This window comes from Blastomyces gilchristii (assembly GCF_000003855.2).
Source record: "Blastomyces gilchristii SLH14081 genomic scaffold supercont1.37, whole genome shotgun sequence".
Classification (NCBI taxonomy): domain Eukaryota; kingdom Fungi; phylum Ascomycota; class Eurotiomycetes; order Onygenales; family Ajellomycetaceae; genus Blastomyces; species Blastomyces gilchristii.
In genome coordinates, this window is record NW_003101646.1 from 94,350 (window position 1) to 107,921 (window position 13,572).

General features: G+C 33.1%; 1 protein-coding gene across 1 annotated transcript; it reads right to left on the minus strand.

Annotated features, from left to right (window-relative positions):
* Window positions 1-10,525: 10,525 nt before the first annotated feature.
* BDBG_09232 (mannitol-1-phosphate 5-dehydrogenase) lies at window positions 10,526-13,278 on the minus strand. The gene has a single exon (XM_002620364.2). It carries the CDS (start codon window positions 12,262-12,264, stop codon window positions 11,098-11,100), a length of 1,167 nt encoding a protein of 388 aa, XP_002620410.1. The 5' UTR covers window positions 12,265-13,278; the 3' UTR covers window positions 10,526-11,097.
* Between the last annotated feature and the right edge of the window lie 294 nt (window positions 13,279-13,572).

Genomic DNA, 13,572 nt, shown 5'->3' on the forward strand with positions numbered 1-13,572 from the left:
ATCAAGCTATTTTTCTATAAGAAATACTTACTGCTCACAAACACTCTTAAACTAAGTTTCTAAACATAATCTTCAGAGATATCTGTGAACTGAAAAGAAACTTTCTTAAGTTATAATCACTTAAGATTACTTATTAAATCACAATCTATAAAAGCTTTTATAAGTTTGTATTTAAAATTGACTTACAAGCTCAGCTATATAATATGAAAGATGAAGAAGCTGTCATCTATACAATAACAGATCTCTATTACACTGAAGTCAAGAACTGACTGAATTATTTAGAGAATGATTATAAGAGATTTCACTGATCTGTTCTTAAGATCTATTTAGAGAATAAGTTGAAGAACTTTATAAGTTAGACAGAGAACATCTGAGCTGTAATTATCAATATTAGAAAAAGAGATGAGAAATCTGATAAAGACTACTTACAGTGCTTCATAAAATTATAATGTAAATTGAGATCTGTAGAAACAGGGCTCTGAAACAAGACCTGAATAATGATGTTTATAAAGAAGCTGAATAAAGATATGTAGAACAAGCTTATTGAGTAAGACTCTAAGCTCTTGACTCTGAAGAAACTGATAACTCTTATTCACTGCTTGCAGATCACTGTAAGAGCTACAGATTTATAGAGAGTAGATTACTAATCAGCTCTGCAAGAGCTAGAATAACAGAGAACAGATTTATTAGAAAAAGATGATAAGATATAGAGAGATTCATATCTGACTACTGAGTAGAGAGAGAGAGCTTTACAAGCTTCTATGAACAGAGTGTATAATAAAGAGACTAAGAAAAAGAGACTCTGCTTTATCTATTCTAAATCAGAACATCTCTGTGCAAACTGTTCAGATAAATTAAAATAGAAATTTGAGAAGTTATAGACAGAGTTAGTAACAGCCTTCTTAAGAGTCTTAAAGCTGACATCTGAATCTGTTACTTCTCTGATGAAAATACTTGCTTATAAGAAGAGATCACACTGCAGTACTGCTACTCTGCAAGTATGAGAAGTATTAATAAACTCAGAATCTCAGATCACTGTAATGTTTCTAAAGCTCACAGAGTGAATAAGCTGAAAGATGAAGACTGAGAATCTGCTCTTATAATAAGCAGAGTGTAAGAACTCAGACCTGAGAACTGAGAGACTTATAAGAGTCATCTTTGAATTACAAGATCTCTCTAAAATCTGAAGAAGATTTGCAGAAACTGTGATTATCACAGACATTACAGATAACATATACTTAGAACTTGTATGACTTTAAAGACACAATCTGTACATGACTGTCTATGAGTCAGATTTATACTTCTGATCAGTATTGACAGACTTACTTATAAAGATAGAATCAGTTAATGCTGTAGAGTTGATTAGAGAAGATAAGCTCATCTATATAATAACTTTATAAGTGTCTGAGAATCTTGCAGTCATGGAAACTGAGCTTCAGATATCAGAGAAATACTGAGATCTCACAGAGATGTTCAGTTCAGCAAAGACAGCTGAGCTTTTCTCTCATTATAAGAAGAATCTGATAATAAATTTAATAGAAGAGTAGAAATCCTTCTGAGAATCAATCTATAAGCTCTCTTATTATAAGATAGAGGTCTTGCAGATCTATGTGAAGAAGAATCTGAAGAATGACTTCATTTAATCTTCACAGATCTTTATAAAAGTCTCTGTAATATTCATAAAGAAGAAGAATGAAGATCTCAGATTGTGTGTAGACTACTGTAATCTGAACTTCAAGATAATAAAGAGTCACTACTCTCTATCTCTGATTGAGAATATAATTAACTGTCTCACAGAAGCTGTCATATTCACACAACTGAATGTAATCAATATATATACACAGCTGTGAATATAGTCTGAGAATGAATAAAAGACTGTCTTTAGAACTGCACTGAGATTGTTTGAATATCTAGTAATGTCTTTTAATCTGACTAATACTCTCACAGCATTTCAGTCTTTTATTAATAAAATACTTTGTGTATATCTGAATATCTTTGTAATAATATATCTGAATAATGTGATAATGTACTTTATAAAGAAGAAAGAACACACTGAGCATGTGTGAAGTGTGTTAAAGATCTTAGATGAGACAGAACTGTATATTAAGCTTATAAAGTGTAACTTCAGTATTCACTGAATTAATTTCCTAGAATATATAATCACTGCAGATGATATTCAGATGAAATCTTTACAGATTGAGACTATTCTATCATGACTGAAGCTAACTAGTATTTATGAAATTCAGATCTTTCTGAGCTTTATGAATTTCTATAGATGATTTATCTTTGTATTTATGAGAATCTTTTTAACTCTTACAGATATGCTGAAGAGTAAAAACAAGAAGAAGTTATTCTATAAATAAAGAATGAAAAGATTGTTGAGAAGAGAGAACTGTGAGAACTTTCTTATCTCAGAAGCTTATAGAGTTTTTGTAAGATTGAAATAGATATTTATAGACACAGTAATACTGTTTCACTTTAATTTCTTACTTTTAATCAGATTAAAGACAGATGTCTTCTTCTTTATAATTTCAGAAATAGTCTTATAACTACAGTTAAATAAGAACTGAGTTTCAGTGATTTTTTTCTCATAGAAGATGTAATCTATGAAGATTAACTATAACATTCATAATCAGAAGCTTCTTATAATAGTGAAATTCTTTTATCACTGATATCACTACTTTAAGAACTTTATAACAGTGATTACTGTTAGAACTAATTATAACAGCTTATAATAGTTTACTTTAATTAAGAAACTCTCACAGTAGTAGATTTACTGAGTTTAGAGACTAAGTGAGTTCTGATTCAAGATAAAATATATCAAGAGAACTAAGAACTCAGCAGATGAATTCTCTCACAGATCAGACTATATTAAGAAGATCAGAGTGACAGATACAGAGAGATTAGAGAAGATAGAAAAGCTTTACAGAATGCTTAAACTGAGTGTTATAAAGAGATTAACTGAAGAGTCTCTTAATTCCTTATAAGAGAAGAGAGAGAAGAGAGAGAAGAAGTCTGTATAACTACTCTTTATAACACTGAGAGTTAACACTCTGAGAATCTCTGTAAGAATTCTTGAAGAGAGTATCTATAATCTGAAGAGTTTGCAGACTTTGAGAAGTGCTGTGAAAGACCTGATATAAGAAGAAACAGAGTATAAGTCTTTATAAGATCTTCTATTCAGATTATCTGAACTGCAACTGAAGAATGAATATACTCAGTATATTCAAAAACTGCTTATAACAGAGATTAATTCTGCAGAAACAAAGAATTGAAGAGACTTAAATAATCTCTTATAAAGAGAGAGCTGAATTTATATATCTATGAATAAGTTTCTATGTATAGAACTTATTAAAAGATATTATAACTCTTCTCTAGTAAATCATTTTATAGATACTAGAACTCATGAGTTGTTTATAAGAAAATACTTCTGACTGAAGATACAAGAATTTATAAAGAAGATAGTAGATTCTTATACTATTTATCAGAATTCACAGATAGTGCAGTTCAGATTATATAAAGAACTTACTTCTCTACTCATCTCACAGAAACCTTGAGAACAGCTAGAAATAAATACTCTTATAAGTCTCTCTGAAAGCAAGAACATATATAATACCTGCTTTGACAGTGTACTGATAATAGTGAATCACTTTATCAAGATAACACACTTTATACTCACTCATAAGAACTTGAAGTCAAAGAATTTAACTTATATCTTTGTCTATAATGTGATCTGATTGCATGAGTTGTCTGTGAACATTATCTCAGATAGAGAATTAATCTTTATAGAAGAGTTCTAATCTGATCTGATAACTATACTGAAGATCTTATGAGATCTAAGTATGACTTTTTATTAACAGATAGATGATCAGACAGAATATCTGATAAGTATATTGAAACAGTATCTGCAGTACTTTGTTAATTATAATCAGAATAACTGAGTATATTGATTATTACTTACAGAGTTTATATACAATAACTTAAAATATATCAGCACAGATAAAACCCTCTTTGAGATACTCACTGAGACTTATCTATAGATGATCTTGATGAACTCATGAGAGTATACTATAGAGTGTAGTGATGCTCATGAACAGACTGAGAGAATTCAGAATATTCAGAAGAAAGTCTGTAAATTCTTGAGAAAGACTCAAGAGTATCAGAAGAGATACTATAACTTTAAGCATATTATAAAGAGTTTTAAGAAAGATGATAAAGTCTGACTGAGTCTAGAAAACATCATTATACAGAGATCTAGTAAGAAGCTGAATCTCTTATAAACAGAGTCTTATAAGATTATGAAGAAAGTTAGTTTACAGTTCTACAGATTGAAACTGTTATCTGAGTTATAGATATACAATGTTTTTCATATCTCTTTACTCTGTGAATATAAGAAATTCTTAGAAGAGAATTCTATGACTTATCATTCTATCTGCAAAGCACTAGAGAGTGAAAGAGAATATTAGATCAAAGAGATTATTAACTCAGAGAAGTGAGATTATAAGCTTTAATTCAAGATTCAGTGATAAGAGTATTCTGACAAGATAAATAAGTTCACTTAAGAATTATCTGAGCAGATAAGATATCTGCAGAAGCTGAGATATGACTTTTATACTATGAATTCTGATAAGTCAGAATGATGCAGTCTTCACTAAGAACCTGATTATAATAAAGATATTAACACTGTTATTTATAAACTCTAGTCTATAAGATGATGAGTTTCTACTGAGATGAACAGTCTACAGTGTACACAAGAGAAGAAGAAATCATGTTCTTATTAAAGCTAAAAAACAAGAAAATAAACAGGGCTGTGAACATAATTTAGAGATTAATAAAGAAAAAATAAAGAAAACTCATACTCACACTTATATTCTTAACATCTGTGACACTCAATTCTCTCACAACTATCAATTTTTTTCTTCAAAGAAGCAGAGAGTATTATATCTGTGATACAGATAATTATTACATTTAATATGAAGACTGTTAGAAATGCACAGACTTCAGAGAAGTCAGATATCAGAGTACATACAGTTGCAGCAGAGTCTTGAGAGCTGACTGTCTATATATATGATTAGATATCTTTTATAAAGCTGTGTTTACTTCTTCAGTTATACTGAAGTATTCAGCCTGAAAACAATTGAGATGCAGAGAGAGAACTTATCTATTCAGATTAACTTCTGTTATAAATTTATAATATTCACATTGTCTTGATTACTCAGATTTTGTGAGTATCTGAGAATTTATCTCTTATTGACAATGAGATTGCAGAAATGTGCTGCAGTGTGAGAATTATTGATAGAGAATCTAGATATATTCACATATATCTGATCAGTAATTGTGTGAACAGAGAAGAGATAGTCATAGATCTGTGAAACTGCAGAAGACACTGACAATACAGAGAGCTTCACAAGAACTGTTAGCTAGAATCTGTAAGAAATTACTTATAAGAAGACTTATAGCAAAGAGAGAGACTACACTGCTTAAAGCCAGAAGCTGGTCTGAGAGAGGCAGAGAGTTAGCTGCTGATCTGAAGATCAGATGCAGTGATAAAGCTGAAGAGAGTGAAGATACAGTTATGAGCAGCAGTGTCTCTACTTCATCAGCCAGTAAAAAGTAATCAGAGAAGTTGCAGAGACACTTACAAGAAGCTTAGCAGTAATCAGACATTGTTTATAAAGATATTAAAATTGAAAAATTTTTATTCTTGAGAAGTTCTTGAATCAATATATAAATATTATTAGAAATACTCTCTCTCTATCATCTGAATAAAAACACTTCACAGATGAATGAGAATACTCACAGTTATAAAGATAAGAGCTGTTATAGAAAAAGAGAAAAGAAGATGAAATTCTATAAACAGATCTGAGATATTTATACTACTCTAGAGAGATTTACTTACACTGTGAGTGATCTCACAGAATAATTAAATTACTCTAGTAAATAAGAGTGATTATGAATTACAGATCTGAATCTTTCTATATAACTATAAAGAGTGATTACAGACTGCAGATATCTTGATTCTACAATTCTATAGAGTTAGTGAAAGAATGAAAAATTCCTCATAATTCTACAGTGTTAAAGAACAATGATTTATAAGAATAAGTGAAAGATTAACTTATAAATATTTCTCTTTGATGAGAATAATCTCACAGAGAGTGATTCATCTGTAAGATAAATCTATGTAATGATCACACAAGAATCTTGTGAAAATGATTGAGAGTTAACTGAAACTCTTCTATATAAAAGATATAAGATGAATCTGTGTAATAGTCAGAGAAGAATCTATAAATTATAAAGAATCTTATGAAATAAGAAACTAAGTGATAGACTCTTTTCTCTTCACAGTAATAAGGAATTTTTCCTCACTGAGATTTTTTATAGATATGAAGGATTTTTAGTGAGTATCACTGCAGTGCTGAGCTGATTCTATGAAGTTACTCAGTGAAAGACTTCACAGACAAAGCCTTAGAGAGGAAGAGATATGTAAGAAATCTCACTTCTTATAAATTCTTTATCTCTATTTCTATCTCTCATATAATTAATAGAGCTAGCAGCTCTTGACTATACACAACTATATAGACTGGAGTTCATGAATACTATTTATAACTCAGCTTAAATGCTAATATATATTTAATCTCTACATTTTATCTTTCTACTGTGAATACTTCTAGTAGTTAACAGTACATATCACACCAAGCTGCAAACACCTGAATAATCGCCTGCGAGTACTTATTCTTATAGCAGCTCTGTAACTGTAATAACTGTCTTATCTCATATCTTTTCTGAAGCTAAAGAGTCTATTAATAGTGATTGAAACTTCTCAATGATTAAACTGATTAATTATTCAGATACTTTATCTTACTATAAAGTATAAAGAGAAGTTAACTCTTATTTTATTTCTTTACTGAGTATATATATTATAGCTATATTTAAATTCAATTCTTCATAGTCTGAGTAAATAATCACAATATTATATCTCAGTAAATTCTTGATAAATTGATTGAAGATCTGTAGATATCTCAATATCTCATTCTTATATTTTAATAGAAATATTCATCTTATTCAGATAATATTATCTGTAATTATTATTATAAGCTTCTTATCAGTGTAAGATAATATATTATTCTCAGTTTCAAGAGTCTTATCATTACTGAATATATTCACTCAAATCTTCAAGGTCTTACAGATGACATGACATGGTGTGAAATTCTTATAGAAAGTGTATTTCTATTTAGTCTTAATATATATAATACAGAATGATAATTTTTTCAGACTGATAATAACTATATTAAATTATGAGTCTCTGATTATTTTTAATATACTATTTTCACTAATATAATTAAGTTAATAATATCACTTATTTATCAGAAGCTGTTTTGAAAGAACTGCAGATAATTAAGATGAAAATAAGATAATAAAGAAATCAGTATCTGAATTCTTAGAATTGATTAACTGTTTAATCTTCTCATAGCTGAAAGATCTTAAAGACTCTGTACTTAGATTATAATCTATTGAGATTGTCTTTAATTTCAGAATAATTATATATATCACTGCTTTATACATTGAGTTATTCATTATCTCATAAAATGTTAGTGAGCTGTTGAATAGAATACAAATATTATTATGAGATAGATTAATATAGAAGATATCACTATTGATAGATAATAGAAATTTAAAGTAGTTCTCAGTATTAACTTGTATATCATAGTGAATATAGCTCTGATATTTTATAAGTTCAGTGAAGATTAGATTTGCAGATAGTTCTAATATATAGTATATATAATTAAATTCTATCAATCTTTCACTCACTGAGATAAATACAGTGTCAATACTCTGAATTTTCAGAATAATCTTATTAATCACTTAAACTATTGAATTATTAATTACTATAAGTTCTGAAAATTATGATTTATCACTCACTATGTGACATTCAGTGTTACTATCTTATATAGTGAGAGAATTCTTATAAGATTTTATAAAACAGACTGATATATTAATAATCTCTGTAAGATTTATTATCTGATAGATCTCTGATTTATCTGTAATAAATAGTTAAATTCTACTCTTACTATTATTCTTTTTCTTCTTTTTCTTGAATTTCTTTATTCTTATAGTATTGTTTATTCTTCAATTATTCAGAGCACTGTCTGAATTGATTAATTAATAGATATCAAAGTAAGATCTCTCATATTCAGAATATATAGATAAATTGTCTGATCTCTGATAATTTCAGAAGCTCTCTTATAAACTGTTATAATTATATTCAGTACAGTCTTCACAGACTGAATTCAATGTATTATTATTAGAATTGATAGATGTAGTAATTATTATAGCTGTTATAACTGTTATAGTAGTGTTAACTACAGAATCTATATTCTATAGATTCTTTTTATCTTTTGAAGAATTAAGCTGTGAATAAATTTTCTTCATAAGAAGATTAACATTCAATATCACAGCTGTGAATTTAAAATCTTATATCTTCTCTATCTTCTTTTAAATATAATTTCTTTAATTGTTGAGTAGAACTGAGTAGAAGATATTAAATATTTATATATCTGAGAGAAAAGTATTCATCATCTTCAATTTTATAATAATAGACTGAAATTTATTAAAGAATATATGTAGATTGATAATCTATATATTATTAAGAGACATGAATTTCAGAACTATCTTATAATATAACTATATTTTAAGAACAGAGTATTTCTATTCAATTGCATTTTATAGAGTATAAGTAATCTGATTTTCATTATATTTGAAGAAATGTGATCTGACATCTGTACTCAAGAAGTTTAAGATAAATATATAGAGTTATTGATTTCTGATATCTCAGAATAATACTTATTTATTATCTCTTTATAGAGAATTCTGAATCTATTGTTTCTCTATTATATATTAACACTGTATATCAATCAGTTTTAATTTCATGAAGATACTTTATATAATGTAATTAAATATATCAGTTAGACTGTTTAATCTCACAGTATTCTTAATATCTTTCTTAAATTAAAAGATTATCTTATTAACACAGCTATCTGATTTATAAAGATTGAATTTCAATCTTTCACTGAGATTAGAATTTCATATAACTGTATAAGCTATTGAGATAATGACAGAATAATTATTAATATTCTATAATTAATCTGTAGAGAATCTCTGTTAATAGAGTTTTTTCAGTTATAATTTAAGTTCTAGAACTCTTCACTTCTTCTTCTCTATTTTAAATATTATCTTAAGATGCTTCATCTGTTGATCTGATTTTATCTCACTTAAACTGTTAACTTCATGAGAATCAGCTTTATTAAGTTATTAAGTAGATTAAGAGACTGATCTGATCATGTTAGAAGCTATATTTAAATCAGCTTTGAATTGAGAGAGTGTTTCAGAGTGTTTATTAATAAAGCTTTCAAAAGCTTCAGAAGAATGTTCACTGACAGAGTATAAGTATAAAGAATCATCATCATTAACTGCAACTGACTCAGTGAAAAGAATATGAGATTATGAATATATGTATAAGTGAGATTGTATTGAATTCATTATCTTGATATTTATTTATTAAATTCTTGTTAATATTGTTCTCTTTTCTTACTTTTTTTACAAATGTGATGTGTTTTCTGTAAGTCTCTTTTTTAAGTGAGTAGTAGTATTATTAATCATCAAGATCTTAAATGCATTAATACTAATAGAATAAGACAATTTTAACTTCTGATGAGTGTATTGAATGAAGCAGTAGTTTAAATAATGATTATATTGATAAGGAATTCTGAATTGGCAGTGATTTTGTGCAAAATGAGTCTCATAATCTGTGAAAGGTGTAAAGCTTGTGTGATTGAAAGGTTGCTAGCTTGTGAAAAGTTATATGGTGGAAGGATTAGTAAGCCAGATCACGTGACCTGACATATACTCTGTACATACATTTGAGATCCGGCTCTCAACTTCATTAGTTACTCCGTCTCATTGCAGGTAGTTACTGTATATAAATTCCAAAATATAAATAAAATAAATAAATATAAATAAATAAATAAAAAATATCCCCGCCCTGTCCCTTCTGCCCCCGCAATACAATACCTGCTGAACACCCCCTTCACCAAACCTTATAACAAACACAAGCCTTCTTTCAAGCCACAATTGTGGAATATTGTTTAGTTCCAGGCTAGTACGTGTATGTACTGCAACTACATAACTAACTTAGTTATCTAGAATCATTATTAAATAAATTCTACGGCGTTCAACCAGTCCGATAAGGTAGTTAACTAATAACCATCACATAAGTTCCGTTTCAGAAAAAGAATTTGAAAGGAAAAAAAGCGCCTTAGGAATGAGGGAGCCACTACCTATCTATCCCCTGCCTCTCTACTCCGTACTGACAACCGATTGCAGTTGATATGTAATGTATGTACTGTACATACAAGTACTCATTGCACGGGGGGATGGATTGGAACCCTTGATATTCAATAATTACTGCTTGCACAGTGCAGTTAACTATGGGACATAGGAAATAATCCAGTAACCCAGAGAAGTAGAGAGAAAAAAAAGAAAAAAAGAAAAAAGTAATGAAAGATTCATCAAGTCAAGTTTATTACCTTCTAAGGGCTATCTTAATGTTTAATAGTTAATACAAATCATTAAAACACTAGAAATTTCGAATTTCTAACTTGGGTAACATAAAAGCTTGCTTTAAAAAAAAAAAAAAAAAAAAAAAAAAAAAAAAATAAGAAATAAGAAACCCATTTCGCTTCCCAGTGCTCCTGCTCCTGCTCCCTATCCCTATCCCTATCCCTATCCCTATCCCTATCCCTGGCCCTAGTTATCCCTAGCCCTTCCCTTGTCATGTCAATGTCATGTCATGTCATGTATGTCATTGTTTTGCCGAAAAAAGAACACCATTCCCCAATAGATAGCACATTACCAGCGTGCCTTTTTTTTTTGCCTTTTTGTTTTACGGAGGCGGGGGGGGGGGGAAATCGATTGTAGAATGAAAACCCGGTATAAGAATAAATGAAAAAAAAAAAAAAAAAAAAAAAAAAAGAGAAGAAATGGAAAGAAAGAAGAAGAGAGGCCTTCTAGACGGAGAAGAGGTCAGTCAGTCTAGGACTATTATTTCGTCTCCTTCTGAACCCTGTCAACCTTCTCCAGTACGTGGGGGTACAGCGGATGATCCTTCTCCAGGCCCGTGAGCTTCGTCGTCGCATCCGCGGCAGACATCTCCTTCAGGATCCTGAAGAGCTCAAAGCTCTCCTCGTCGTCCGGCACATTCTGGAACTTCAGCGCCTGCTCGACCGCGTTCATCAGCGCCGTGACGCTCTGGCCGCGCTCAGCGAGCTGTGCAGCGGGTCCGATGAAGCGTTCCTTGCGCGATAGTTTGCGGAGGGGCGCGCGGCCGACGCGCTGCACGATGTCCTCGAGGTAAGGGTTGGAGATGCGGGCGATGATCGTCTTGACGTACTCTGCCTGTTCCTGGGCGGGGATGCCGTGTTTCTCGATGATGAGTTTTGAGGTCTCTGCGAGGGCGGCGTTGACTTCGCTGCGGATCTTGGGGTCATTTAGGGCATCGTTGATCGTCTTCTTGCCGGTGGAGTAGCCGTAGTAGGCGGCGGTAGCGTGGCCAGTGTTGACGGTGAACAGCTTGCGTTCGATGTATGGTTCTAAATCATCCACCCAGTGGATAGCCTTGATATCTGGGTGTCCGACGTCACCGAAGGGGGTCTTCTCCACGACCCACTCGTAGAACTTCTCGATTTTGACGTCGAGGCCGGCATCAGCATCCTGGGTGGGCACGATGCGGTCGATGGCGGAGTTGGCGAACTGGGCACGACTGTACAGCGACGCACGACGGGATTCTTCAGTGTTCTCCTTGACGAAGCCGTGCAGGGTGTCTGTGGCTCCAATTGCGTTTTCACAGGCAATGACAGCTAATGGTTTAGACCCTGTTCGAGCATCGATTCCCTTGGCGATCGGTGGGGCGATGAACTTCAGGATGTTAGGACCAACGGCGCAGGTGACGACATCAGCGGTGGATATCTCCTTAATGACGTCGTCCAGGTTGTGTTTAGAGTTTATGGCGCGGTAGTTGGTGATGACTTTTTTCTGTTCTCCTTGTTCGCTGATCTCTGTGACGATATAGGATGACGTCTTTTGGAGGGAATCGATGATACTATCCATCACGTCGACGAAGACGACTTCATAGCCAGACTCGTAGAGAAACTCAGCCACGAAGCCACGACCAATATTGCCGCCACCAAAATGAACAGCCTTCTTTCCCATGGTTGAGGGAGGAGAGGGGGGTCAGTGGAAATGTGCTTTATTAATTGTGTTGTAGTTTGTAGGGTTGGCGGGGTAGAGTATAAAGGGGTTGGTTCCCTTGTATCTAGATATCAGGAGAGAGGTTACAACAGTGTGGGTGAGTAGCTAGAGTGGACAAGAAGAGGAGATCTAAGAGAATCTAGGGAGAGAAGATATCAAGAAGAGCTGAGGGTGAGTTGGTTGAACAGGAGGAGGGAAGAGATTGAAGGTTGTGTGGAAAGGGAGGAAAAAGGGAGGAAAAAGGGAGGAAAAAGGGAGGAAAAAGGGGAGAGAAATGGCAGCTGAGATTGGGCGGATGCTGTGCTCTATTTATGATTCTACGGATTGGTTCTACTCACCGTTTTGGCGGGGGTCCGGGACTGAGCAAATCTATGATTATGATTATGATTATTATTATTATTGAAATATGGCCACAACAAAATGAGCGCGCATCGTTAGTTAGTTAGTTACCTTGTTCTGAACTACATTTGCGAGAGGGAACTAGCTAGAGAACTGGAGCAACAATCGTCACAGGGAATCTACCCGTCGCGCAGAACGCATGCAAGTCGTCGGCTAGATTTTACCTAGGCCCCCTTGAACCCAATCATCATTTGGGGCGCATCCAAATAATATTTTTAATTTGCAATCCAATGAATGAATGAAACCCAGGCGATTCACAGCAAACCAATTGACCCCGCCCTCGAAACCCTCCCTCTCGAAACCCTCCCTCGAGCCCGCCAAAATTAAGTAGTAGTTACACGGGAGATACACCGAAACCGGCCCACTGTGGTATGGCGAGAGGGGTACCTGACAAGTCCCCGCCCAGCAACGACGTCATCGGGCCGCCTCCCCTCCCACTATCCTGAAACCGGTTTAGCCCGCGCGGAGGCTGAAAGCAAAACTTCTACTTCTAATTGCTCGTTGTACTACGTAACTATCTCGGCCATGATTCTTCAAACTCGATGAGATCAATAATATCAGTGAAAGCGGGCAACGTCTTTCTCCCCCCCCCCAAAGGAAGCTATATGTTAGTCCAACAGCCGTAGTTGTTATCAACAACCGCCCTGGCCAGACCCGGATAATCGCTGAACACGTCGTCAGTCCTCTCCGTTTGCATACATTTAACAGGCATTGGCATGGCATTATTTACCCAAGGGTCCAAGGGTCGGAAAGGCCTCGTCTCAGATCCTCTGCTACTAGGCGACTTCCAATCATTATTATTATTATTATTAGTTAACTTACCCTCTGACGGAACAAACTAGCCAAGGGTCCTCGGGCTCGATGGAGGTG